Genomic DNA, 24654 nt, shown 5'->3' with positions numbered 1-24654 from the left:
CTCGTCACTGCAAAAATTACAAAGTGAAGTCACACGACATCTCATGATAATGGCAGTTATGTTCACGTGGAATGGCAGAGTTATTTTAACCTATAACTGTTCATTTTGTAAACGACAAATCACATGGAATTTGAAAAATATATCCTGAAGATATACTTCTAAGTTTTTTTTACTTATACAAAGAGTCTTTGTAGGAAGCTGGCCTGGTGTGTGGTGGGTACCTAAGGTACTTGCACCTTATACCAGGTCCAGGTATCCCCTCTTAGTGAAGTGTAGGCAGTGTCTAGAAGCCAGTCTCCCTAGAGGTACCTGTGGATGAGCAGCCAAGGCTTATCTAGGAGACATGTAAATACCACTGTAGCACACAGCACTTACACACATGAAAGAAAACACTCAGTGTTACAAAAATAAAGGTACTTTATTTTGGTGACACAAATATCAAAAATACCATAGAGGCTATACTCCCTTAGGAGGTAAGTAACGCAAATTAGTCACACTAACATGCAGAAATAGGCATAAAAACAGTTAGAAAACAGTGCAATTAGTGAAAATCACAACAGAGAGAAATACCCCTAGGGTGAGCACAAACCACATATTAAAAAAGCATTTGCAATGCAAAGGGTCTCGCGTTTGCTTGAGTTACAGCCATTCGCGTTTTTAACTCCTAACCAGACTTTTCTTGCCACATGAAATTAAAAGTAAAAGAGTTTCACATAAGCGAGCCCATGGCCACCATGAAGTGTGACGGAGACACACAAAAGGAAACAGAAGTTCGCTCACATTGAAACATATCGGCAAAAGTGCAATCATACATGTAACCGGCAAAAGTACAATTGGCCATGTAACAAGGTCGATGTCATGCAAAGCGCTCAACTACTGACCAGAGAGATGGCGCTGCCTGCAAAATAAAGAGAAAAAGTAGTCCAGAAACTATACGGAAAATATGGAGCCTCGTATGTTTTCTAAAGTTAGCCGGTGCGCTCGAGGAGGGCCAAACAGTGGAAAAGGCATGACGTATGCATGCCTTCCACTAATGAAATGAAGCAAATTGTAAAAGTCAAGCCCACAAACCATCTAAATGCATGGGTGTGGTTAAAAGCCCATAGAGAGATTACACCAGGGACAGAGCTCAACCCTAAAAAATTGAATTCGAATGCAGGACCCCCAGCTAGGTAAGTGGGATGTGTCAAAGGGAGCTGGGGGTACTAGGAAACCCAAAAGGTAACTACCACAGTGCCCCCCAGCAACCAGGAAGAAAGGAGTAACTTACATGATTTTCCCCAAACCACCCAAACGGAAGAAAAATAAAAAAATGCAACACCCAGACAAGACTGCAAGAAACCAGTGGTGGATTCCTGAAGAGGGGAACCGAGTCCGGAAGTCACAGAAGAGTTCAGTGTGACCAGGAGCTACTACCCACCCAGCTGTGGTTGCAGGAGTTGGTCGACGGCAGGACAAAGACAGTCAGGAATGTAGCCCTGGAGCAGGTGAAGAGTTCCTGGAGGATGCAGTCGACGTCCCACGTCAGATGGATGACTGGAGTCAGTCAGTGGCATGGAAAAGCCACCAACAAACCTTGGCAAAGGCAGAAGTCACGGTGAAGCACAAGTGGAGTTGCTGAGGACCAGCAAGGTCCAGGAGGACTCAACTTAAGGAGGGAGTCCTGGGGGACCCTCAACAAGGCACAGAAGAAGAGGCAGCCTTCACATGAAACCCACTGGAAAAGGAACCAGGAGTCACAGAGGAGCCCACACAGCACAGCTGGAGAAGGGTTCCAAGCCGCAGGAGAAGCATGCAGAGGGCTGTGCTTTGCAGGAAGGAGTGCTGGGGGCTGGTGCTACACGGAGCCTGAAGATCCCTTGGAGGAGATGCCAACAAGCCTTGGTAGCTGCAAGAGATATGGTGCAGGGGGGCACTGTCGTGCATGGGAAGGCAAGGGCTTACCTCCACCAAAGTTGGACAACTGGCAGAGAAGACCAAGAGGACTACTCCAAACCAGCACCCTTGATGCAGGATCCACGCAGCTCAGGATGAGAGGAGATCCACGCGGCAGGTTGCAGTTGGTGCCTGCGGATGCAGGGGAGTGACTCCTTCACTTCAAGGGATATTCCTTCTTCCTTCTTGTGCAGACCGAAGACTTGCCACCCTCAGAGGATGCTCAGCCGGGGAAATGTTGCAGAAACAATGCTGCAAGCAGAGTCTTCGTCATGGATGCAGATTGTCGGTTCCCGGAGGGTCCAGTGGCTAGAAGTCGAAGTAGAGATAGCAGAGGAGCCCTGCTGGAATCTTGCCAGCTGTATTTGAGGGCCCACCCAAGAGAGAGACCCTAAATAGCCCTGAAAGGGGAATTGGTCACCTTGCGGGGTGACCACCTATCAGGAGGGGGCTCTGAAGTCACCTTCCTGACATGGCCACTCAGATGCTCCCAGAGGTCCCTGTCAACCTTGGATTCAAGATGGCAGAACCCAGGTACCCTCTGGAGGAGCACTGGGCCCCATCCCTGGGGTGTGATTGACAGGGGAGTGGTCACTCCCCTTTCCATTGTCCAGTTTCGCTAGAGCAGGGATAGGGGGTCCCTGAACTGGTGTAGACTGGATAATGCATGGAGGGCACCAAACGTGCCCTTCAAAGCATACCAGTGGCTTGGGGAGGCTACCCCTCCCAAGCCATGTAACCCTATTTCCAAATGGAGAGGGTGTTAAACCCCTCTCCCAAAAGAAATCCTTTGTTCTGCCTTCCTGGGCTTGAGCTGTTCAAGCAGCAGGAGGGCAGAAACCTGTCTGAGGGGTGGCAGCAGCTTCGCCTGCCTGGAAAACCCCAGAAGGCTGGTAGGATCAATGCTGGGGGTCCTCTAAGGAGCCCCCAGAGTGCATGAAATCATGCTTCCGATACAGGCAACAGTATTGGGGTATGATTCCAACATGTTCGAGGCCAAACATGCCTAGGTTCGGAGTTACCATTATGTAGCTGGACATAGGTAGTGACCTATGTCCAGTACATGCATAAAACGGCGTCCCCATAATCACAAAGTCCAGGAAAATGGAACTGGACTTTGTGGGGCCCTCACACACAGGTAAATGCACCTTGCCCTCTGGGCTAGGAGGGCCGGCCATAGGGGTGACTTACAGTGACCTGGTGTAGTGACTTGTACTGAAAAGGGTGCATGCACACTTTCACGCAGGCTGCAATGGCAGGCCTGCAGACACACTTTGCATGGGCTCTCCATGAGTAGCATAATATATGCTTTAGCCCATGGGGATCCCCTTGTACCCCAATGTCCTGGGTATCATATACTAGGGACTTACAAGGGGGCACCAGTATGCCAAATGAGGGGTGAAAGTGGTTCAAGTAACCAAGTTTGAGGGAGAGAGCATAATCACTGGGGTCCTGGTTAGCAGGATCCCAATGAACACAGTCGAACACAGTCAAACACACTGACAACAGGCAGAAAATGGGTGTAACCATGCCAAGAAAGATGGTACTTTCCTACAGTCTTCATATAAAAAATATTATATTAAAAAAAAATGCTTTGGGATACCACACTGAGAAGCTACATGGCAGCAGTATTGTCCGTGGGAACCTGCAACAGCCATACTCTGATGGTGGGCTGGAAGACTTTCAATGCCAGCCAGTTCCTACTTCTGATGCTGAAACCCTCTTCTATGGCCCCTCTGGCAAAAATGGCCGCATTACCTGATGCAAGACAGAGAAGGCGGTCCTCCGACAGTCGCTCTGACAGTGGAAACTAGGGCGGGATGGAAGCAAGTGGAAGGACATAGAACTGATGTCCATTTGAGGACTCACTTGTTCGAAGTGAAGGAAATATTGGATCCTGCTTCCGACAGGCTGAATGCATGCCAAAAGGACACACTAAAGAGGTTTTTGCAGCTGCTGATACAAGAGGTGGGAGACTGAGATGCATGTCTCTATCATTGAAGTTGTCTTTGTGAACCACGGCCTCAACCACAAAAGGGCTGAAATCTTGCTGGGCTGGTGGCAAGACCAAACGCTGGCAAAACTGAAATCCCAAGCAACAGCTAGCTATGAAGCAGGCAAAATTGTTGGAATTATCTGATGGGGGCGGAAAGATCCAACAAACTTTCTGTGGCCAAGCTTTCCTGAGTTGCAGGGCTGCATCTGCCTTGTTGCCAAAAATGCGACAGCCATCAAGCACCATGTCCATCAAAGATGACTGGGCATCCCCAGAGAAGCCCATAGACCTCATCAAGAGATTGCACCGAAGAGCTACACATATCTATTTATTGCTCAACTCAAGTAGTCAGTCATGTCCAAACCAGACTGGATTACTGGTTTACTGAATAGCTTCCGTCAGGACACCCTGGGGTCTCCTGGAACTGCAGGTAGTACTTGAGCCACTGTGTCCCAAAGGGCATGGGAGTAGCAGTCTAGAAGACTGCTGGCGTACACCAAGCAAGATTTGTGGAAGAAAAAACACTAACAGTTTCTTTCATTTAAACTCAGAATCAGGTGGGGTGGTCGGAAAGGTGTTGAGTTTTATCTCAGATGTTAATGTCTCCACCACCAAACTCCCTGATATAGAATGTTGTATAATAAAAGCAAGGTTGCCTGGTGCAGGTCCCACGTCGGTATCTGTTAGGGCTTTGTTACGAGGTAATAAGGGTTCTATAGGTGTTTGACCAGGCTAGAGCACCTCGCTTAAACCATTAGTCTACACCGCGAAAGTGGGAATTTAGAGGTCCAGTACTTCTGCTGCCCTTCACATAACGGCGAAGAAGGCACTTTCCTCAGTGGCTGGGCCATGGGTCGAAACAAGGCCAGTATCTAGAGAAGTATCCAGGCCACTGGGTTCTTGGAGTTCTACATACCAATTTTTTTCATCATACTGGTGAAATCTTCCCCTTCATCGACATTGTCAGTCTGAATCAGTGCCGAAAAGACTGTGCAAAGTAGGGCCCTACAGCATGCTCAGGGCAAAGTATCTGGAAGTGAGAGATTGGCTGCGCTCCATTAGGAACCAGGCGCAGCCTCGGTCAGAATGGATTCTGAATGGAGTCAGAAAGAAAGGACAATGGGCTGTAAATCCTATTCAAGCACTGGCACAGTCGATGACTAAAGAACCGTAGCCATCAAAGCTGGTGAGGACCCAGATGTGGGTCAGAGAGACAGACTGCACCGATGGCGGGCCTGCCAATGGAATCCCAACTGCAGGCCGCCCTATGGATCCTTGGGGGCCTCTGTGGATTCTTGGGCCCAAAGGTATGCCAGACAGAACTGGTAAAGTGCTGAAAATGCATAGCATTGGCTACTTAAAGACCTCCACTTGCCTGGACCTGGAAATTCAGGATGCATCAGGACTAGACTTGGAACTAGCTCTGATGAAGATCGGGAGGTACATTAACACCGTTTCACCTTTTCTGGAGTTCAAGGGTGGCGGGAAGGGGCTGAGCCCAATTTATGATGCTTCTTTGTTGACTTACCTGAAGACTTTGATCGTGATAATGATCTGCTGTGGGCACAAGACCTTGCTTTTGACTGAGGTCACCGCATGGTATCTTCCAATGTTTGGAGACATATGTCTTCGCATTGCAGTCCCATAAGGCCTTTGGATTAATGGAAAAGTAGTTATAGCAGATCTTGGAACTGTGTTCTGGCCCCAGGCACCATAAACATACTTTGACATGGTACATGGTTTGAACCCTGTTGTTTTAGTGGTTTACATTTTTCCTTCTGCACTGTAGAAATGTGGAATAAATTGTCTTATGCCAAGAAATACTCACGAGATGAGGAATCTGTGGTTAGAAGTATCCCTCAGAAAGACAGATAAAAGAACAGAAACCACATCCTGCTACATAACGCTTGAGGCCCTCTATGAGTATGGAGATGTGTAGACCTACTGTTATTTGAAATATACTTACCAAGATTTTGGGTTACCTACACTTTAGGGTCACATTTGAGGCTAGGAATTACGCTTCTGTCAGACTTGGAGTAAGCAAGACAATTAAGATCCACAAAAATAAAAACAATCTCACTTGTACAAAACTAGACCGGGTAAATCAAACGGTTAGTAAATGTAAACATGATGAGTACAATATAACTGTTATACTGAAAGGGGTCTTACGATGCATAGCAGCTGTCTTGTGCCACAGCAACACCGCTGTATGGCAGGATCCACGTGATCTCTGTGCTCAGGAACCGCTTGATGCTGTTCAGTGGTTCGTATAGCCGACGCAGATCCCAGAACTTGATCTTCCGGTCTCTGCCCGCAGTCACTAGAAAGTTACTGTTGACAGATAAATAAATGCTTGGATGAGAACAGTGGAGTTGTTGCAAGAAAAGTAGCAGAATTAAGAAAAAAGTCACTAAATCCAACAACCAAGAAAGAAAAACACCACCAATTATTGACATATTCCTACTGCACCCTCCACAGGATCGCATGAGCATACGTCTCCAAACAGGGAAAAGTTACTGACTTAAAAAGATTAAATCACTGAAAGGACTAAAAGGCTCAGACCAAAGAAAGAGCACACAGTGTTCCTAGATATTCTTTCTGCTATTCTTCCTGACGATCCCTAAATGGACAACCCAATCAAAGTAACTGCTTTAAAAAGCATTTGGGAGAGAACACAAGAAACAGTAATTCAACAAGTAAAAGGTAACAATTCACAGAACTAACCTGCCCGGCCTCAAGTCTGGTATAAGAAATGTTATCTTCCCTGTGACTTATAATTGTTTTCAATAAGTTACTACCAGGACGTAGAAGGGATCCAAACAAGTGTACAGTTGTAGCACCACAGTGAAAATGGGCCAGTGAACTGAACAATCACATGAAGCCAGAAAACAACAGATATAACAGATCGGCAAACTTACACAAGTTGACAAGGGAGAGGCACAAAACGAACAACCAGTATACAAAAACAGATTTTTTTATTGCCAGGATAAGAGAAAAACCCTATGAACAGATTGACTAAGTGGGTGAAAAGATGCAGCTAAAACAGGGAGACCCCTGCGATAATGCTGGACCATTAGAGACAAGCAAGAAAAGATCATAAAGCAATCAAAGGAAGAATTCTCCAAATTATATCAAAATTTCTATAGATGTGCAGTATAGAAAAAAGATAATGACTTCTTTGCCCTCATAAAATTCAAAGGTGGATGCGGGGCATATGCAGAGTGAAGAAGATCACACTGAGAATGAACACACTTCGAGCAGCAGGTCACCAGGAGAGGAAAGGGAGCTTTGTGGAATTCCTGAAGGCACAGACTTGTTCGTACTGCTGGCCAATTTACGTTCAGAGATTCTGAAGATGTGAGACGGACTGAAAATTGAATAAGGCCCTAACATAAGTGAAGCAAACATCATGGCAGGATCACAAGAAGAGTGTAAATGAAAGGCGCATCATCACAACACAGGCACACACTCTGAGCTGAGCTTCTGGAGAACATGCTCACTAGAAAGATACCTAGAACAGAAAATATGTGAGAGTTTTTTTTTTTTTTTTTAGAGAAACTGAATTCACAATTTAAGACTGTTAGCGCGCACACACACAATGCGGCGGGTTAAGGATAAAAAGGGATGTCTTCTATTGCAACTGCTGTTTGCAGTGGGCTAAGAGGTACAGCCATCAGGAAACTGACCAGACAAGAGTAATAGACCTGTAATGACAAACATTTACGGACATAGCTCTGAGTGCACGAGAGTTTAGCCATCAGAGTTGGCGCTTGGTCTCTTCACTGGCAGTGGATAGGTGGAATGATTTACCCTGACGTGTGCACCCTCCATGAGCACTCAGCTGCTGTGCTGATTGACGTGTTCACAGGCCACATGATTCCTCACCTTTGAAATATTCCCCAGGCGCTAGTCTGGATCCACAGCATTTACAGCAATACTGCGCTCCACCGGATTTCTGGAGATGTACAGGCCTGGCTCATGGATATGTTGATTGATGACCCACATTTTTGATGGCAAAGACAATTCTCCCTTTGAACATTTCAAGAAGAGTAGGGCCAAGCCATGCTCTTTTCGTCTTTTGACCCCTGCCAAAATGTTTCCTCACCAGTATAGGAAATGCCAAGGTCATTCTAGAGGACTGGTGAATAGACAATGTCAATCTTCCCAAACTCTGCTGTAATTACTCCAGTCATTTTGGCCCAGGGACGTGATTCTGGGAGACAAAAAACAGGCCACCAAGGGACCAGTCCTTTCAGACACTTTATCTTGCAGCAACAGCTATCAAGCCATTTTAGCTGTCCATTAGTAGAACACCACAACTCTATGGGAGCCAGGCTCAAGCACATTACCTGAGGGTGGCAATCCATCACGTCAGACACATGGGCCCTTGGAATCGTTCAGCTTGTCTAAGCCATACCTTTTCTTTTTGCTCTGCTGAATCTTCCAACCGTTTGACAGCTAACCGGAGAGGAAAAGCGGTCAGTTCTGCTGCAAGAGGATGGGAACTTAGGGGGTCATTCTGACCCCGGCGGGCGGCGGGAGCCGCCCGCCTGGAGGGAACCGCCAGAAGACCGTACCGCGGTCAAAAGACCGCAGCGGTCATTCGGGGTTTCCCAATGGGCTGGCGGGCGACCACCAAAAGGCCGCCCGCCAGCCCAGTGGGAAACAGCCCTCCATGAGGATGCCGGCTCCGAATGGAGCCGGCGGAGTGGAGGATGTGCGATGGGTGCAGTGGCACCCGTCGCGTATTTCAGTGTCTGCAATGCAGACACTGAAATACAAAGTGGGGCCCTCTTACGGGGGCCCCTGCAGTGCCCATGCCATTGGCATGGGCACTGCAGGGGCCCCCAGGGGCCCCACGACACCCCTCACCGCCATCCTGTTCCTGGCGGGCGGAACCGCCAGGAACAGGATGGCGGTGAGGGGGTCGGAATTCCCCATGGCGGCGCAGCAAGCTGCGCCGCCATGGGGGATTCCCAGGGCAGCGGAAAACCGGCGGGAGACCGCCGGTTTTCCTGTTCTGACCGCGGCCGAACCGCCGCGGTCAGAATGCCCAAGGGAGCACCGCCAGCCTGTTGGCGGTGCTCCCGCGGTCCCCGGCCCTGGCGGTATTTACCGCCAGGGTCGGAATGACCCCCTTAGTCTCCATAAGAGCCACTGAGAGGGTTCCCGATTCAGAAAATGGAGATGATTACTACTCTTGCTATTACTGTATGCCAAAGTGGGACGAGGGCCCTCGGTTAACTTAAATCTTCATCCTATAAATGTCTTCTTGTGGTATGACAAATTCAAAATGCTGAAGGCTGGCCCAGATTCCATCTGCCCTGTACCGAATGATTGGAGAGGGTCCTTAGACCTGCAAGATGAATATTTTCACATACCAGTCCTGCACTCTCACAGGTGTTACCTCTGGTTTAAGGTAAGCCAGGAGCATAGATTAAGGTACTGTAATCTACCCTAGGTATCCAAGAACAGACCTGCAGAGGGGAAATGATACCTGTAATATTACACACCTGATGACAATCTTGTTATGCTGAATAATAGTTTGCAATATCCTCAAAATAAATATAAATATTGGTCTGTTGATGTGTTAATATATTGTACTACAAGCCAGTGATATAGCTGGTATGAGCATTACATGTAAAACTAAAATCTTTGAAGCACGTTTGAGAAACATAAAATGGAGGCCAAGAGCATTTTCAGTTTGCTGTACTTCTTCTGGGCCTCGCAAGTACCCCTCGGGTGTTCACAAAAATGATGGCAATGGTCGCTGTACATCTTTGAATGTTGGGGATTCCAGTTTTTCCCTACCTCAAAACTAGCTGTCAGTCGTAGACGAGCTCTAGATGACAGCAAACCTCTTGACATCTTACGTGTTCATGATCAATGAGCCAAAGTTGCACTTGACTCCTTCGCAGAGGGTTCCTTTCATTCAAGTTGTCCTAGATACTGTAGAGTTTAGGTCCTGCACTCTGTTACAATAAGTCAATGCATTTGGGCTATGATTCCGATGTTTTGAGCTCTGCTGCTGCCATCTGGCAGATGACAAATCACATCTACATCACAAGGTGCTGCAGGACATCTTATAGCAGAGGAGGAGACCCCTGGTTAGATCTCTTTGCCACTGTTGAGAACACACAGTATGAAGATAAGTTAATGACTGCAGTTCTCCCGTACTGGCATCTTTCATAGATTCACATGCTTGAACCATTCCATGTCAAAGTGGCAGTTTCAAGGTGTAAAAAGAAAGCAGTACAGTTTAACACATTGCCTAAAAGAGCTAAAAAACAATCACGTTAGTATGTTATCCCCACCATTTAATAAGAACCAAACTTCAGTCAATCAGGTGATAGCACTCCCCAGAACACTCCCTTCAGAGGCTTCACACCTTCACATTTTCTACCACTAGATGTGACAAAACAGTATAAGGAAAAGGTGAGCCTCTTAGAGGGGGAGTATGGGTTGCATGTGAATCTATGAAATATGCCAATACTGGAGAACTACAGTTACAGGTAAGTAATGTATATCCTTCTCCATTATTGGATCTTTCATAGATTCACATTCTTGAATCAAAATGGCTAGCAGTTAAAACACATGTACAATAACACTCATAATGACAAAGTAGCAGATGGTGGGGCAACTGAACAAGCAAAGGCTCACCCTATAGAATGAAGCAATACTGCTTCTCCCACACCCGCTTCTCTCTGCATTGCAGACTCCACGCGTAGTGTTGTGTAAATGTGTGTGTGTTCTTCCATGTTGCTGTTCTACAGATGTCTTGAAAAGATACACCAGCAGAAAGAGCAATTCTGGTACAGTGAGTGTACCTTGCCTGACAAAGGTCTTCCAGAATTATGGTGAAAAAACATAAGTAGCTGCTGAAACCCACTGAGCTATATTTTGCTTAAAATGTGGAAATCCCTTATGGTGGTTACCATATCCAACCCGCAACTGGTCCTTGTACACCATATGGTGCACTGAAAAGAATCCCTAACTGATTTACAGGGACAAAATTATATAATAGTAACACTCTTTAGTGGTAAAGTGGGTGAGCAGGTAGGCTTATCAGAGGGCAGTGCTAAGCATTTGTTGTATTCACAGAGGCAACAAATAAGAATAAATCCGAGATCAAAGTAGAAAAATTATTATTTTTATATATGCTTTGAAGGCAAGAACTTCCGTACATAGTAAGTACTGTTTTTGTTATGAATTTTCACAGGTAAGTAAAACGTTCAAATCTGTGTGCTTTTACACACACTGTAATCCTATGGAAGGAAAAGTCAGATGCATAAAGACAGATAGTCAGTTTCAGGGGTTCAAATGCAAAAAGAACAAGTGATGGACGGAATGCTGAACAATGTCAAACATTCACCCCCAGTACAGAGATCTGGGCCTAAATCCATCGTTTTTTTGCCACCCATGCCGTTCCAGTTTGGACCCAGCTATATGCAAATCAGTCTTGACCCTGTTCCCCATGGGAACAGTCCAGCCCGAACTGCCAAGCCAGGTCTGCCCTGGACTGAAAACAAGCATCCTAGGACCGGTTTCAGGGTATCACCCTTCATCAGCCAGGCTAGCTTGATTCCAGTGGCATGGGGAGCACGGGACCCACGTCTGGGCATACCCTTCCCACTTGGGGTGACAAATGCAAAAAGAACAAGTGATGGACGGAATGCTGAACAATGTCAAACATTCACCCCCAGTTTCAGGGGATCACCTTCAGGGTTTGGAGTTATAGTGGGCCAAGGTCCAAAGTGCTACCAACAGTTATTTGGGAGCTTCCCGGATTTCACTGGGAGCAGGGAGGTAGTAGCTGGGCGCACCACGGTGAAGGGGAGGCCACCTGGAAATAGACTGGACAGGGGGACTTCTGGACTAGTCAGACAGCTCCGAAACAGGGTGCATGTAAAGAAATTGCTGCATCCTGCGGATTCAGAAGGAAAATGTTATTTACCAGGTAAGCACCTGTTTGTTGCATGGGGTGCTCTGCATACTCCTGCCATCTAGAATTGGGTCTGTAGTAGTGCAAGTTGTTTATCGCCGAAGAAGCATTTTGGCTCACAGGATCGCGTGACTCTCGGTAATAGTGCACTTGAGCATCAACTCCTTTGTTAGACTGTTTTCCCACAGGCAGGTGAGAAAAGGTGTGTAGAATAAGTATAGAGAAAGAGATGTTCATGCAAATGTAACTAATAAATACAAATATAAAGTAACTGGAATGGCCACAGGCGTCTGGGGGGGGGGGGGAAGGTTGCATGTGAATCTACAGCACTACATGCCATGAACAGATGCTTACTGGGTAAGTAACATTTTCTGTTTGATAGCACGTTTGCCCATCGATACACATGCTCTGCATAGACTGTTTAGTTTTTCTAAACTCTTTGGTTCTGTCAATGCAAAACATGAGTGCTCTTAACATCTAGAGTTTGGAGAGCTCTTTCCGCAACAGAATCAGGATGCGGTAAAAGGACTGGTAGCTCAATGGATTGGTTTATATGGAACTGTGAAACCACTTTAGGAAGGAACCTCAGGTTTGTGCGAGGAACCACCTTGTCTCCATGGATCTGGAAGAAAGGTTCTCCCGAGGTTAGGGCCTGTAGCTCACTGACACACCTGAGTGATGTGATGCCAACTAAAAAAAAAACACCTTCCAAGAAAGGTATTGAAGGGGATGTGAACCAAGTGGCTCAAAATGAGGGCCCATGAACCTGGTAAGCACAATACTGAGGTTCCAGGATGGTGCATGAGGCACCCTTTTAAGTCCTTCTATGAAAGCTTTCATGACTGGTATTCTGAACCAAGAACTATTTTGTCTGTTCCTTAGATATGCAGCTATAGCTGCAGGATGTAGGTGAATGGAAGTGTAAGCTAAGTTTGCTTTTTCTAAAAGGAGCAAATAACAATGTCTTGAACAGTAGCTTTGATGGCGGTCAATAAGTTTGGGTTGGCAGTAGCAAACAAAAGGTTTCCATTTTGTAGCATAACATGCTCTGTGGGTCTACGAGCTTCCCTTAGATGGCCAATACATTCCACAGGCAATCCTAAGCAACCAAACTCTATGACTTCAGGAGCCATATCGAAAGGTTGAGTGAATGAAGCTCTGGATGTCTGATTTGTCCTTTATTTGGAGTTAGAAGGTCCGGCCTGTAGGGGAGCTTCTTGAAGGGAACTGCTGATTGGTCCAGAAGTGTGGTGAACCATGGCTGACGTGCCCAAGTGGAACTTCAAGGGTCATGGTGAGACGTTTGCCTGATCCTGTGAACCAAAAATGGAACAAGAGGGAGAGGTGGAAAAGGATAGGTAAATATCCCTGACCAGTTAATCCATACAGCATTGCCCTTGGATAGAGGTTGTGGACACCTGGAGGTGAAGCTTGGCAATTTTGCGTTTTCTGCTGTGGCGAAAAGGTCTATCTGAGGAGTTCCCCACTTTAAAAAGTATGGTTGAAGGACTTGGGGGTGGAGTTCCCACTCGTGGACTTGTTGCTGCTTCCTGCTGGACTAAGATAACTTTGTGAGACAGGTGATGAAGAAATGTTTTCAGGGCTAGAAACACTGCCTGAAGCTCAAATTGATTGATATGTAGAGATCGGTGACTGAGATCCCAGAGGCCCTGTACTGCGAGGTCTTGAAGGTGAGCACCCTAACTCGTCAGTGATGCATCTGTGGTCAGAACGACCTGAGGTGCAGGCTCCAGAAAAGGCAGCATTTTCAAAAAGTTGGATGTATTCCACCATTGCAGAGAGTGGTGAGTATGGCAGTCCAACAACACTAGATCTTCCAGGTAACCATGTGGCTGAGACCATTGACGAGACTGACAGTCCTATAGGGGACGCACGTGGAGTCTGGCATGGGGGACGATGGAAATGCATGACACCATCATCCCTAACAGGCGCATAATAGTACTGACTGTGTATGTGCAATTCTGCTAAAACTGGAGGAGAAGAAACTAAAAAGTCTGAGTGCAGGCCGGGTTGGGGTATGCCAACCCCAACTCTGCATTGAGAATAGCTCCTAGGTAAGGTGGTATCTAAAGGGGTTGGAGGTAGGATTTGGAAAAGTTGAGTTTGAAGCTCAAAGTGTGAAGGAGATCTACTATCAACTGAGTGTGATATTGGCACTGACGTAAGGCACTGGCTTTGATGATCCAGTCGTCTAGGTAAAGGAACACGTGGATGTTCTGTCTTCTGAGGTGTGCAGCAACAACTGCTGAACACTTTGTGAAGAGTCTGGGAGCAGTCATGATCCTGAAAGGCAGGACTTTGAACTGGTAATGTTGGCCTGCAATAAAGAACCTTAGGTATTTTAGGTGTGCAAGGTGAATGGGAATATGTAAGTAGGCGTCCTTTAGATCTAGAGCTGCAGTAAAGTCGCTTTTTGCAGAGGTAGAATAACACCTTGAATATTGACCATGTGAAGTGCTCTGACAGGATGTAATGGTTTAATGGTCTGAGGTCCAAAAAAAGCCCTGAGAGAACGATCTTTTTTGGAAATTAGGAAGTATAGGGAGTATACTCCTGATCCCTGGTGGTGTAAGGGAACAGGCTCAATGGCCCCATTAAGAAGAAGGGATCGAACCTCTTATATAAGAAGGGTGAGGTTCTGGTGGGATAGCCTGTAAGTGAAGGGGGAATATTCGGAGGAGTGGTAATGAGCTCCAGACAATAAACATGTTGGATAATGGAAAGGAACAATTGGTCCATGGCAGGGCCGGCTTTAGGACTGGTGGTACCCTGTGCGACAGTTTATTGTGTTGCCCCCCTACCCCATGACCTCCTCCTCGGTTTCACACACTACCACCAGCAAATGTGACCCTCATCTCTCCATCGCTCCCCTTTCACATACATTCATGTGTTTTAAAGCACTTATAAAGGCTGGCTTTACTAATCTACTCAGCAGCTAGCCACTTAAAATATAGGGGCATATTTAAGAGCCCCTAGCACCACATAAATGTTTTTTTTTTTTTTTTACGCTAATGTGGTGTTAAAAGGCCAAAAACATTGTGCCATATTTACAATGTGGCGCAATGCATGCATTGCGCCACTTTGTATCTATTTGTGCTACATTATGCCTCGCCAGGCATAATGTATGCAAAGGTGGCATTCCCCCGTGACGGGGGGCCAAAAAAATGGTGTAAGGAAATCGGACAGATTTCTTGTGTCATTATTTTCCGGCACTTTAAGCGCCTGCTCAGAGCAGGCGTTAAAAGGAGACTTCTGTTGGTTACAATAGGCCTCTGGGTGCTTTGCAGGATTAGCATCAACATTTGTTACGCTAATCCTGCAAAGCGCCGGACTAGCGTAAAGCATTCTGACAGTAGTCCCCTAATTACCGCCATGGTGTGCCGTATTTTAAATACAGTGCACACATGGTGGTGTTAGGCGGGCGCTAAGGGGTGCAAGAAAAGTGGCGCAGCACTGTGTGTAGCGCCACTTTTTTCAAATATGCCCCATAGGGCATATTTAAGAGCCCCTAGTGCCATTCTAACGCCACATTAATGTCATTTTTATTTTTTAACTAATGTGGCGTTAGAAGGCCAAAAATGCTGCACCATATTTACAAAGTGGCGCAATGCATGCATTGCGCCACTTTGTAACCCTTTGCGCCACATTATGCGGAATGTATGCAAAGGGGGCATCCCCCGTTAGGGTGGCCCAAAAATGGCGCAAATAAATCTAACAGATGCTAATCCTGCAAAGCCGGACTAGCATAAAAAAATTTAAAAAACTGACACTAGTCCCCTAACTACTGCCATAGTGCGCCATATTTTAAATATGATGCACACATGGTGGTGGAAAGTGGGGGGGTGTTGGTGTTTGGGTGCTAAAGGGTGCAAGAAAAGTGGCGCAGCACTGTGTGCAGCATAACATTTTCCAATAATGCCCCATAGGGCAGTGCTTGATTTGTAAATAAAAAGGTGCCGGTGCCCAAAGCCCTCCTCTTGAACACGCGGCTGCTGCAATTAAATATGTGAACACGGAATACAGAGGCAGCGTAATCCTGAAGCCATCACGGGCCTCTTCAATCCAGTTACAGGCGCTCCCTGCCACTTCAGCTTACTCTTGCGGATTTCTGCTTTTTCCCATTGTGACGCTTTTTTGTTTTTCTCTTCCTCCGTCCATATGTGTCTTTTTCTCGCAGTAAATGATTGAGGCAAGAAAATAAGCGCCGGCCCTCAAAAATAAGTGCTGGTGCTCCGCACCAGAAACAACAAGCACAAATTAAGCAGTGCCATAGGGGCATATTTAAGAACCCCTAGTGCCATTCTAATGCCACATTAATGTAATTTGTTTAACACTAATGTGGCGTTAGAAGGCCAAAACGCTGCACCATATTTACAAAGAGGCGCAATGCATACACTGTGCCACTTTGCGCTACATTATGCCGGCGCCAGGCATAATGTATGCAAAGCGGGCATCCCCCTGTTAGGGGGACCAAAAAAATGGTACAAAGAAATCTAGAAATCTGACAGATTTCTTTGAGGCATTTTTTTCTGGCACTTTTAACGCCTGCTCAAAGCAGGCATTAAAAGGAGGCTCCCATTGGTTACAATGGGCCTCTGGGTGCTTTGCAGGATTAGCGTCAGAATTTTTTATGCTAATCCTGCAAAAAAACTGACTAGCGTAAAAAATTCTGACGCTAGTCCCCTAACTACCGCGATGGTGCGCTGTATTTTAAATATGACGCATACATGGTGGCCCCGGGGGGGAGGAGTGGGGGGGGGGGGGGTGGCAAGAAAAATGGCGCAGTACTGTGTGCAGCGTCACTTTTTTAACATATGCCCCATAGAGCAGTGCTTAATTTGTAAATAAGAAGGTGCCAGTGCCCAAAGACCTCCTCTTAAACACGTGGCTGCTTCAATTAAATGTGTGAACACGAAATAAAAAGGCAGTGTAATCCCGAAGCCATCTCGGGCCTCTTGAATCCATTTACAGGGGCACTCCCTGCCCCTTCAGCTCACTCTTGCGCATGTCTGCTCCCCCCCCCCCCCCATTGTGACACTTTTTCGTTTTTCTCTTCCTCCGTGTTTCCCATATGTGTCTTTTTCTCGCAGTAAATGCTTGAGGCAGAAAAATAAGCGCCGCTCTCAAAAATAAGTGCTGGTGCTCTGCACCGAAAACAACAAGCACAAATTAAGCACTACAATAGGGGAATATTTAAGAGCCCCTAGTGCCATTCTAGCACCACATTAGTGTCATTTCATGACACTAATGTGGCACTGGAAGGCCAAAAACGCTATGCCATATTTACAAAGAGGCGCAATGCATGCATTGCGCCATGCATGCATTGCGCCACTTTGTAACCCTTTTCGCTACATTATGCCTACACCAGGCAAAGTGTATGCAAATGGGGCATCCCCACATTAGGGGGGGGCCAAAAAAATGATGCAAAGAAATCTCTCAGATTTGTTTGCGTCATTTTTTTCCGGCACTTTTAACACCTGCTCATAGCAGGCATTAAAAGGAGGCTTCAATTGCTTACAAGGGGCCCCTGGGTGGTTTGCAAGATAAGCGTCAACATTTTTTATGCTAATCCTGCGAAACGCTGGACTAGCGTAAAAATTCTGACGCTTGTCCCCTAACTACCGCCATGGTGCACCGTATTTTAAATATGATGCACACATGGTGGCGTTAGGGGGGGGGCGCTAAGGGTGTAAGAAAAGTGGCACTGCACTGTGTGCAGCACCACTTTTCTCAAATATGCCCCATAGTTCTGTTTTTTGCAGCAGACATATTAACCCTCTATGCCACTTTATGTTGAGTCAAAGCTGCTACTAGGCAAAACTCCCATCTCTCTACCTAGCAGGAACATTAATCACAAGAGGTATCTTGACATTTTAATTGTTTCTTGAAGGCTAAACGCACAAGGAACTTTTCAGCAGTGCTTTTAAATTCCAAGTTTTGGAAGTTATTGCTAAACACAGCGCCCCTCTGAGGTCAGCACCTGAAAGCCGTCTCAGGTCCATGGTGATATTGACTCATTCTGAATGAAAGTTTTGGAGCCATCCTACGACAGGTGTGGAGTGAGCGGGAGAAGACGATGGTAGTCACTGCTTTGCAGTGGAGGAAGAGCCACGGGAGGCGGTGCTCTTACCTCTGCCCTCGTTATTGCCTCTGTAGGCCCCCTATAGAAACCCCTGGAATAAGAAGGTGTCTGGTTAGGGAAGTAGACTCCTCAGAGGATGTAGATCTGTGGGCACCTCTGAAAGTGGGGTGATGAAAAGGGCCCCTTTGGGCGGAGGATTGCAGAGCACCTGTAGGATGCTGGCTCACTATATGGTGCACTAAAAAGAAGTACACCGTGCAGAATGTCCAGTGGCTCCCCAATTGGTTTGCAGAGGTGAAAGTAGATGGGAATAATGCTCTATTTTGCAGTAGATTTTGTGGTAGTGTGAGCAATAAGTTAGTCTTATCACAGGGTACTGCTAAGCATTTGTTGTACTCACAGAGTCAATAAATGAGACAAACTCAAAGAATAAATATGAGACCAATTTAGAAAAATAACACTTTATATTGGGTTATAGTTTTAACCCAAGAACTTCGTTATAAGGTAAGTACATTATAGGCATAAATTTATTTCAGTTGCAAAAATCGACAGTGCAATGTCAAAGTTCTTCGATGTTAACCTATTGAAGGAAAACACATTCAGCAAGCAAGCACTTTACGACGACTCACGGGACTAATCTTGTAGACTCACGGTGAGTACTGGGCAAGGGTCAGGACCATACCAACAGGTCACTCCGGGCAGAACTGGGGCAGCCGGGTGCAGAGGTGCAGTACACGTTGGGTGCCCAAAGTATTTCAATGAGGATTGGTCTCTGTGGATTTAGGCTGCAGGCTCTTGGGGGGTGGGGGCAGTCGGGGACAAACAACAGGTAAACAGGAAACGTGGGGTGTTCGGGGACATAGGTGCAACTTTGGTTCTCTTCAACAGGGCCCAGGGGTGACAGAAGCAGTGGTGTCCTTTGGCGTTGGGCTTCCTTGTCCTGGAGCACTCGAGGTTGGGGAGTCCTGTGGTCTAAGGCTGCAGGGGGTGTTGTGGAGTCTGGGGGGGGGGGGGGGGGGGGGGGGGGGGGTCCGCTGCTCACAGGAGACTTGAGTCTTTTTCGAAGGCAGGCAGTTCTCCCAGGTTTCTGGAGATTCAGCTGCGGGACGAGGCGCCTTCTAGTGCGGAGTCCAGACAGTCCAGCGGGGTTGGTACCAGGTCAGCAGCTGCTTCTTCTCCTCCTCTTCTGCAGGTGCGTCTCTTCTTTGTCCTTTTCTTCTTAGGTCCTCAGGATCAGAGTTCTGGGCTGCTACCTAAATACTCAATTAGGGGCATTACAGGGTGTACCAAGTGGCAGCCAATGGGTTGCCCACCTTTAGGGCGACTACACTCTTTTTATGACCACTTCCGTTGGGAAGTGGCTGTTACCCTGACCCAGTGGCGTAATTCCTTCCAAACCAAGAAGGAGGAATTTAAAAAGTGGTGCCCACTTCAGCTCTTCCACCTTAGGGTTGGGACTGGCATGAAGTGGGAACACCTCCTAATCGGTCTAATTCTCCCGCCTGTCTTGCAGCCAAACGTGGGGTCAGGACAGGGGGGTTGGTCATCGCCGTTATTTGGAAAGACCTGGGTCACGTTCCAAAGGAGGCCAGGCCTTGGAAGCTTTTCGCCCTGGAATGTTCATCCTGCCTGAAGGAGGTGACAACACCTCCGCCCAGTGCAGGCTTTTGTCTCTGGACCCCAAGAGCACTGGCTCTCACCTTAGGGGGTCAGAAACGTGGCTAAGGTGTCTGAACTCGTCAGGACTAGTCAGTTAACACACTAGTAGCTGGTAGGTTTTCAGGGGGCACCTCTAATGTGCCTTCTAGGTGCATGTATCCGTAAATCTAACACTGGCATCAATGTGAGTTCACCAATACAAGATGTTTTATATCAGACATCCCTATCTTCAGTGAAGCCATCATGTAGCTGAGGAACTTTTAGCAACCAATGCCCAGAACTTGTATCTAAAATGGCATCCCTGGTCACTTACTATAATTGAGAATTGACAAAGACATAGCAGGGGCATATCTGCTCGTGCAGATATGCCCTCATATGTAATATAATGCACCCTGACTTAGGGCTGCAAGGCCTGCTAGAGGGGTGACTTACATATATTACATGAAGTGTTAGGGGACATGGCACACAGCCTTGGGCTGCAACCAGAACCCAGCTTCCTACATTTAGCATTAGACAGCTGGATGGAGTTTTTTGTTTTTTTTGTTTTTTTAAGGTTTGACACAAGTTTCCGTTTCCTCTCACAACATTTGTGATGCTTTCTTCCACATTGAGCTCACTTTAGCTTGCCACATGAGTGAACTTCAGGTACTATTACTGCATTCACCCTACACCACCTTTTTCCTGGATAAACTGATACTGAGGACTTGTGCAGCCTCCTGGACAAAAGTAGTGACCTTCTTCCATGTTGGGTAATCAGTGTTCTTTGACACTCCTCACCCCTCGCAAAAGATTAGGTTTCATCAGCTGGACCCTAAAAAAGATGCAAAACTTTTACATCCATTGCATCAAGGACCATCAGGTGGGCAATCCGCTTTTTGAGGGATTCTCTGCTGGTGTTGGGCAGCAGCACCACCATGTGTCAGGACTAAGCCGATCCCACACCATTTGGAAGCTGCTGGCTTAACCTTCATAGCTAGCTAGCAGCACTTCAGCCAAACCTAAAAAGTAAAGGTGATTTGTGGCAGCCTGATGCATGACACCGACTCCTCAGGGAAGTCGCGCTAGAACAGTTTTTTTCCTTTTTCTCAGTTACATAAGTCTCATACATGCAAAGACAAACAGAAGGAGGACTTGGATTAATATTTTATTTAAACAACTGCGTTCTATGTAAAAAAAAGGCATGAACTGCAATTATTAGGAAGATGAAACACAACACAATTATCATTGTGACTATAAACGTGAGGTGGACATCACACTCTTGGACAGGCAATACTTGGCAGATTTTCATACACAGCCTTGAGCAGAGTGCAAGATGAAAAATGTTGTGTAAAGAAGAAAACAAGTTACTTACTTGTAACTACAGTTATCCAGTATTGGTATCTTTCATAAATTCACATGCTTGAATCATCCCCGTTGTAGAAGTGGGAGTCCCACGGTATACTATAACAGCAGTAAGTAAAAATTTCCATGGGCTATAATGCTAGCAAAATCACACATATAGCCTATCCATGTCCTTTTGTAAAAAAGAACCAAACTTGACTCATGACCATTCAGGCTCCAGCACCCTCTAGAATATTCCCCAAAGAGGCTGATTCCCTCAGATTTTCTAGCACTAGAGTGAAGAGTATGTAATGGAAAGGAAATGTGAGCCTCAAAAAGGGAGGAGGGTAGGTCACATGTGAATTTATGAAAGACACCAATACTGGATAAGTGTAGTTACAGGTTAGTAACTTGTTTTCTTATCCAGTATTGGATCTTTCATAAAGTCACATGCTTGAATCTGAATAGGCAGCAGTACTCACAATAACAGTTATGCCCTCAGTGGATGGTGGGTGCGAGCATTGTAATCCTTCTAAATATAGAACTATATAACATATCTATATCAATAGATATATGTGTGTGTGTGTGTATATATATATATATATATATGTATACACACACACACACACACATATATATATATATATATATGGAAAATGTCACTTACCCAGTGTACATCTGTTCATGGCATTAGTCGCTGCAGATTCACATGCTGTGCACATCCCGCCATGGGCTCGGAGTGTTACAAGTTGTTTTTCTTCGAAGAAGTCTTTTCGAGTCACGAGATCGAGGGACTCCTCCCATTTCGGCTCCATTGCGCACGGGCGTCGACTCCATCTTAGATTATTTTCCCCGCAGAGGGTGAGGTAGGAGTTGTGTATGCTAGTAATAGTGCCCATGCAATGGAGTGAATACGTATGTACATAATGTAGTTTAAAGTAATATATTTACAAATTTACAAATGTTCAAGATCAACTTCTAAACGGCTACAGGCTCCCGGGAGGCGGGTGGGCGCATGTGAATCTGCAGCGACTAATGCCACGAACAGATGTACACTGGGTAAGTGACATTTTCCGTTCGGTGGCATGTGTAGCTGCAGATACACATGCTGTGCATAGACTAGTAAGCAGTTATCTCCCCAAAAGCGGTGGTTCAGCCTGTAGGAGTTGAAGTTGTTTGAAACAATGTTCGTAGTACTGCTTGACCTACTGTGGCTTGTTGTGCTGTTAACACATCTACACAGTAGTGTTTAGTAAATGTATGAGGCGTAGACCATATAGCTGCCTTACATATTTCAATCATTGGAATATTTCCCAGACAGGCCATGGTAGCACCTTTCTTTCTAGTTGAGTGTGCCGGCAGTTTTCTTTTTGCTTTAAGATAACAGGTTTGAATGCACTTAACTATCCATCTAGCAATGCCTTGTTTAGAAATTGGGTTTCCTGTATGAGGTTTTTGGAAAGCAATAAATAATTGTTTTGTTTTTCGAATTAGTTTTGTTCTGTCAATGTAGTACATTAACGCTCTTTTGATGTCTAATGTATGTAGTGCTCTTTCAGCTACAGAATCTGGCTGTGGGAAGAACACTGGTAATTCTACTGTTTGATTCAAATGGAACGGTGATATGACTTTTGGTAAAAATGTAGGATTTGTCCGTAGAACTACTTTATGCTTGTGTATTTGAATAAATGGTTCTTGTATGGTAAATGCTTGAATCTCACTTACTCTTCTTAAAGATGTGATGGCAATTAAAAATGCAACTTTCCATGTTAAGTATTGCATTTCACAAGAGTGCATGGGCTCAAAAGGTGGACCCATGAGTCGTGTTAAGACAATGCTGAGGTTCCATGAAGGAACTGGTGTTCTTGGTGGTATAATTCTCTTTAGGCCTTCCATAAACGCTTTTATGACTGGTATCCTAAACAGTGAAGTTGAGTGCGTAATTTGCAGGTAAGCTGAAATTGTGGTAAGATGTATCTTAATGGAAGAAAAAGCTAGCTTTGACTTTTGCAAATGTAGTAAGTATTTTACGATATCTTTGGCAGATGCGGGTAAGGGTTGAATTTGATTATTATGGCAGTAATAAACAAATCTTTTCCACTTATTTGCATAGCAATGTCTAGTGGTAGGTTTCCTAGCTTGTTTTATGACCTCCATACATTCCTGTGTAAGGTCTAAGTGTCCGAACTCTAGGACTTCAGGAGCCAAATTGCTAGATTCAGCGATGCTGGATTTGGGTGTCTGATCTGTTGTTTGTGTTGCGTTAACAGATCTGGTCTGTATGGTAGTTTGACATGAGGCACTACTTAGAGGTCTAGTAGTGTTGTGTACCAAGGTTGTCTTGCCCATGTTGGCGCTATTAGTATGAGTTTGAGTTTGTTTTGATTCAACTTGTTTACCAGATATGGAAGGAGTGGGAGAGGGGGAAAAGCGTAAGCAAATATCCCTGACCAACTCATCCATAACACATTGCCCTGAGACTGATGTTGTGGGTACCTGGATGCGAAGTTTCGGCATTTTGCGTTTTCCTTTGTTGCAAATAGATCTATTTGTGGTGTTCCCCAACTCTGGAAGTAAGTGTTCAGTATTTGGGGGTGAATCTCCCATTCGTGGATCTGTTGGTGATCCTGAGAGAGATTGTCTGCTAACTGATTCTGAATTCCTGGAATAAATTGTGCTATGAGGCGAATGTGGTTGTGAATCGCCCAATGCCATATTCTCTGTGCCAGGAGACACAACTGTGTTGAGTGTGTCCCTCCCTGTTTGTTTAGGTAATACATCGTTGTCATGTTGTCTGTTTTGACAAGAATGTGTTTGTGGCTTATTATGGGTTGAAATGCTTTCAGCGCTAGAAATACTGCCAATAGTTCTAAGTGATTTATGTGAAACTGTTTTTGCGGACTTTCCCATTGTCCTTGCATGCTGTGTTGATTGAGGTGTGCTCCCCACCCTATCATGGAGGCATCTGTCATTATTACATATTGTGGCAGTGGGTCTTGGAAAGGCCGCCCTTGGTTTAAATTTATACTGTTCCACCATTGAAGCGAGGTGTATGTTTGGCGGTCTACCAACACCAGATCTAGAAGTTGACCCTGTGCCTGTGACCATTGTGATGCTAGGCACTGTTGTAAGGGCCGCATGTGCAACCTTGCGTTTGTGATAATGGCTATGCATGAGGACATCATGCCTAGGAGTTTCATCACTTGGAGTGGGAATCCCTTTTGCTGTGTTGATTGTCGCCCCTAAGTATTGCTGTGTCTGACACGGCAGAAGGTGTGACTTTGTGTAGTTGATTGAGAAACCTAGTTTGTGGAGGGTTTCTATGACATACTTTGTGTGTTGTGAACACCGTTCTAGCGTGTTGGTTTTGATTAACCAATCGTCTAGGTACGGGAACACATGTATTTGCTGCCTTCTGATATGTGCAGCTACGACTGCCAGGCACTTTGTAAAAACTCTTGGCGCAGTTGTTATTCCGAATGGCAACACCTTGAATTGGTAATGTACCCCTTGGAATACAAACCTTAAGTACTTTCTGTGTGAAGGATGTATCGGTATATGGAAATATGCATCCTTTAGGTCTAGTGTTGTCATGTAGTCTTGTTGTTTGAGCAGTGGGATTACGTCCTGTAATGTCACCATGTGAAAGTGATCTGATTTGATGTAGGTATTTAATGTTCTGAGATCTAATATAGGTCT

General features: G+C 45.8%; 1 protein-coding gene across 1 annotated transcript in view; it reads right to left on the bottom strand.

Moving 5' to 3' along the window:
• The window catches only part of GTF3C2 (general transcription factor IIIC subunit 2), a 720157-nt gene that overhangs the window by 181802 nt on the left and 513701 nt on the right, over window positions 1-24654 (bottom strand). The window contains exon 14 of the mRNA XM_069236502.1: window positions 6101-6262. Within this exon, the coding sequence (XP_069092603.1) occupies window positions 6101-6262 (162 nt within the window). The remainder of the gene's footprint in view (window positions 1-6100; window positions 6263-24654) is intronic.

The sequence above is a fragment of the Pleurodeles waltl genome, chromosome 5, assembly GCF_031143425.1.
Source record: "Pleurodeles waltl isolate 20211129_DDA chromosome 5, aPleWal1.hap1.20221129, whole genome shotgun sequence".
Taxonomy (NCBI): Eukaryota; Metazoa; Chordata; class Amphibia; order Caudata; family Salamandridae; genus Pleurodeles; species Pleurodeles waltl.
The sequence above is the reverse complement of the archived record's forward strand: the minus strand, read 5'-3'. Positions and strand labels throughout refer to the sequence as shown.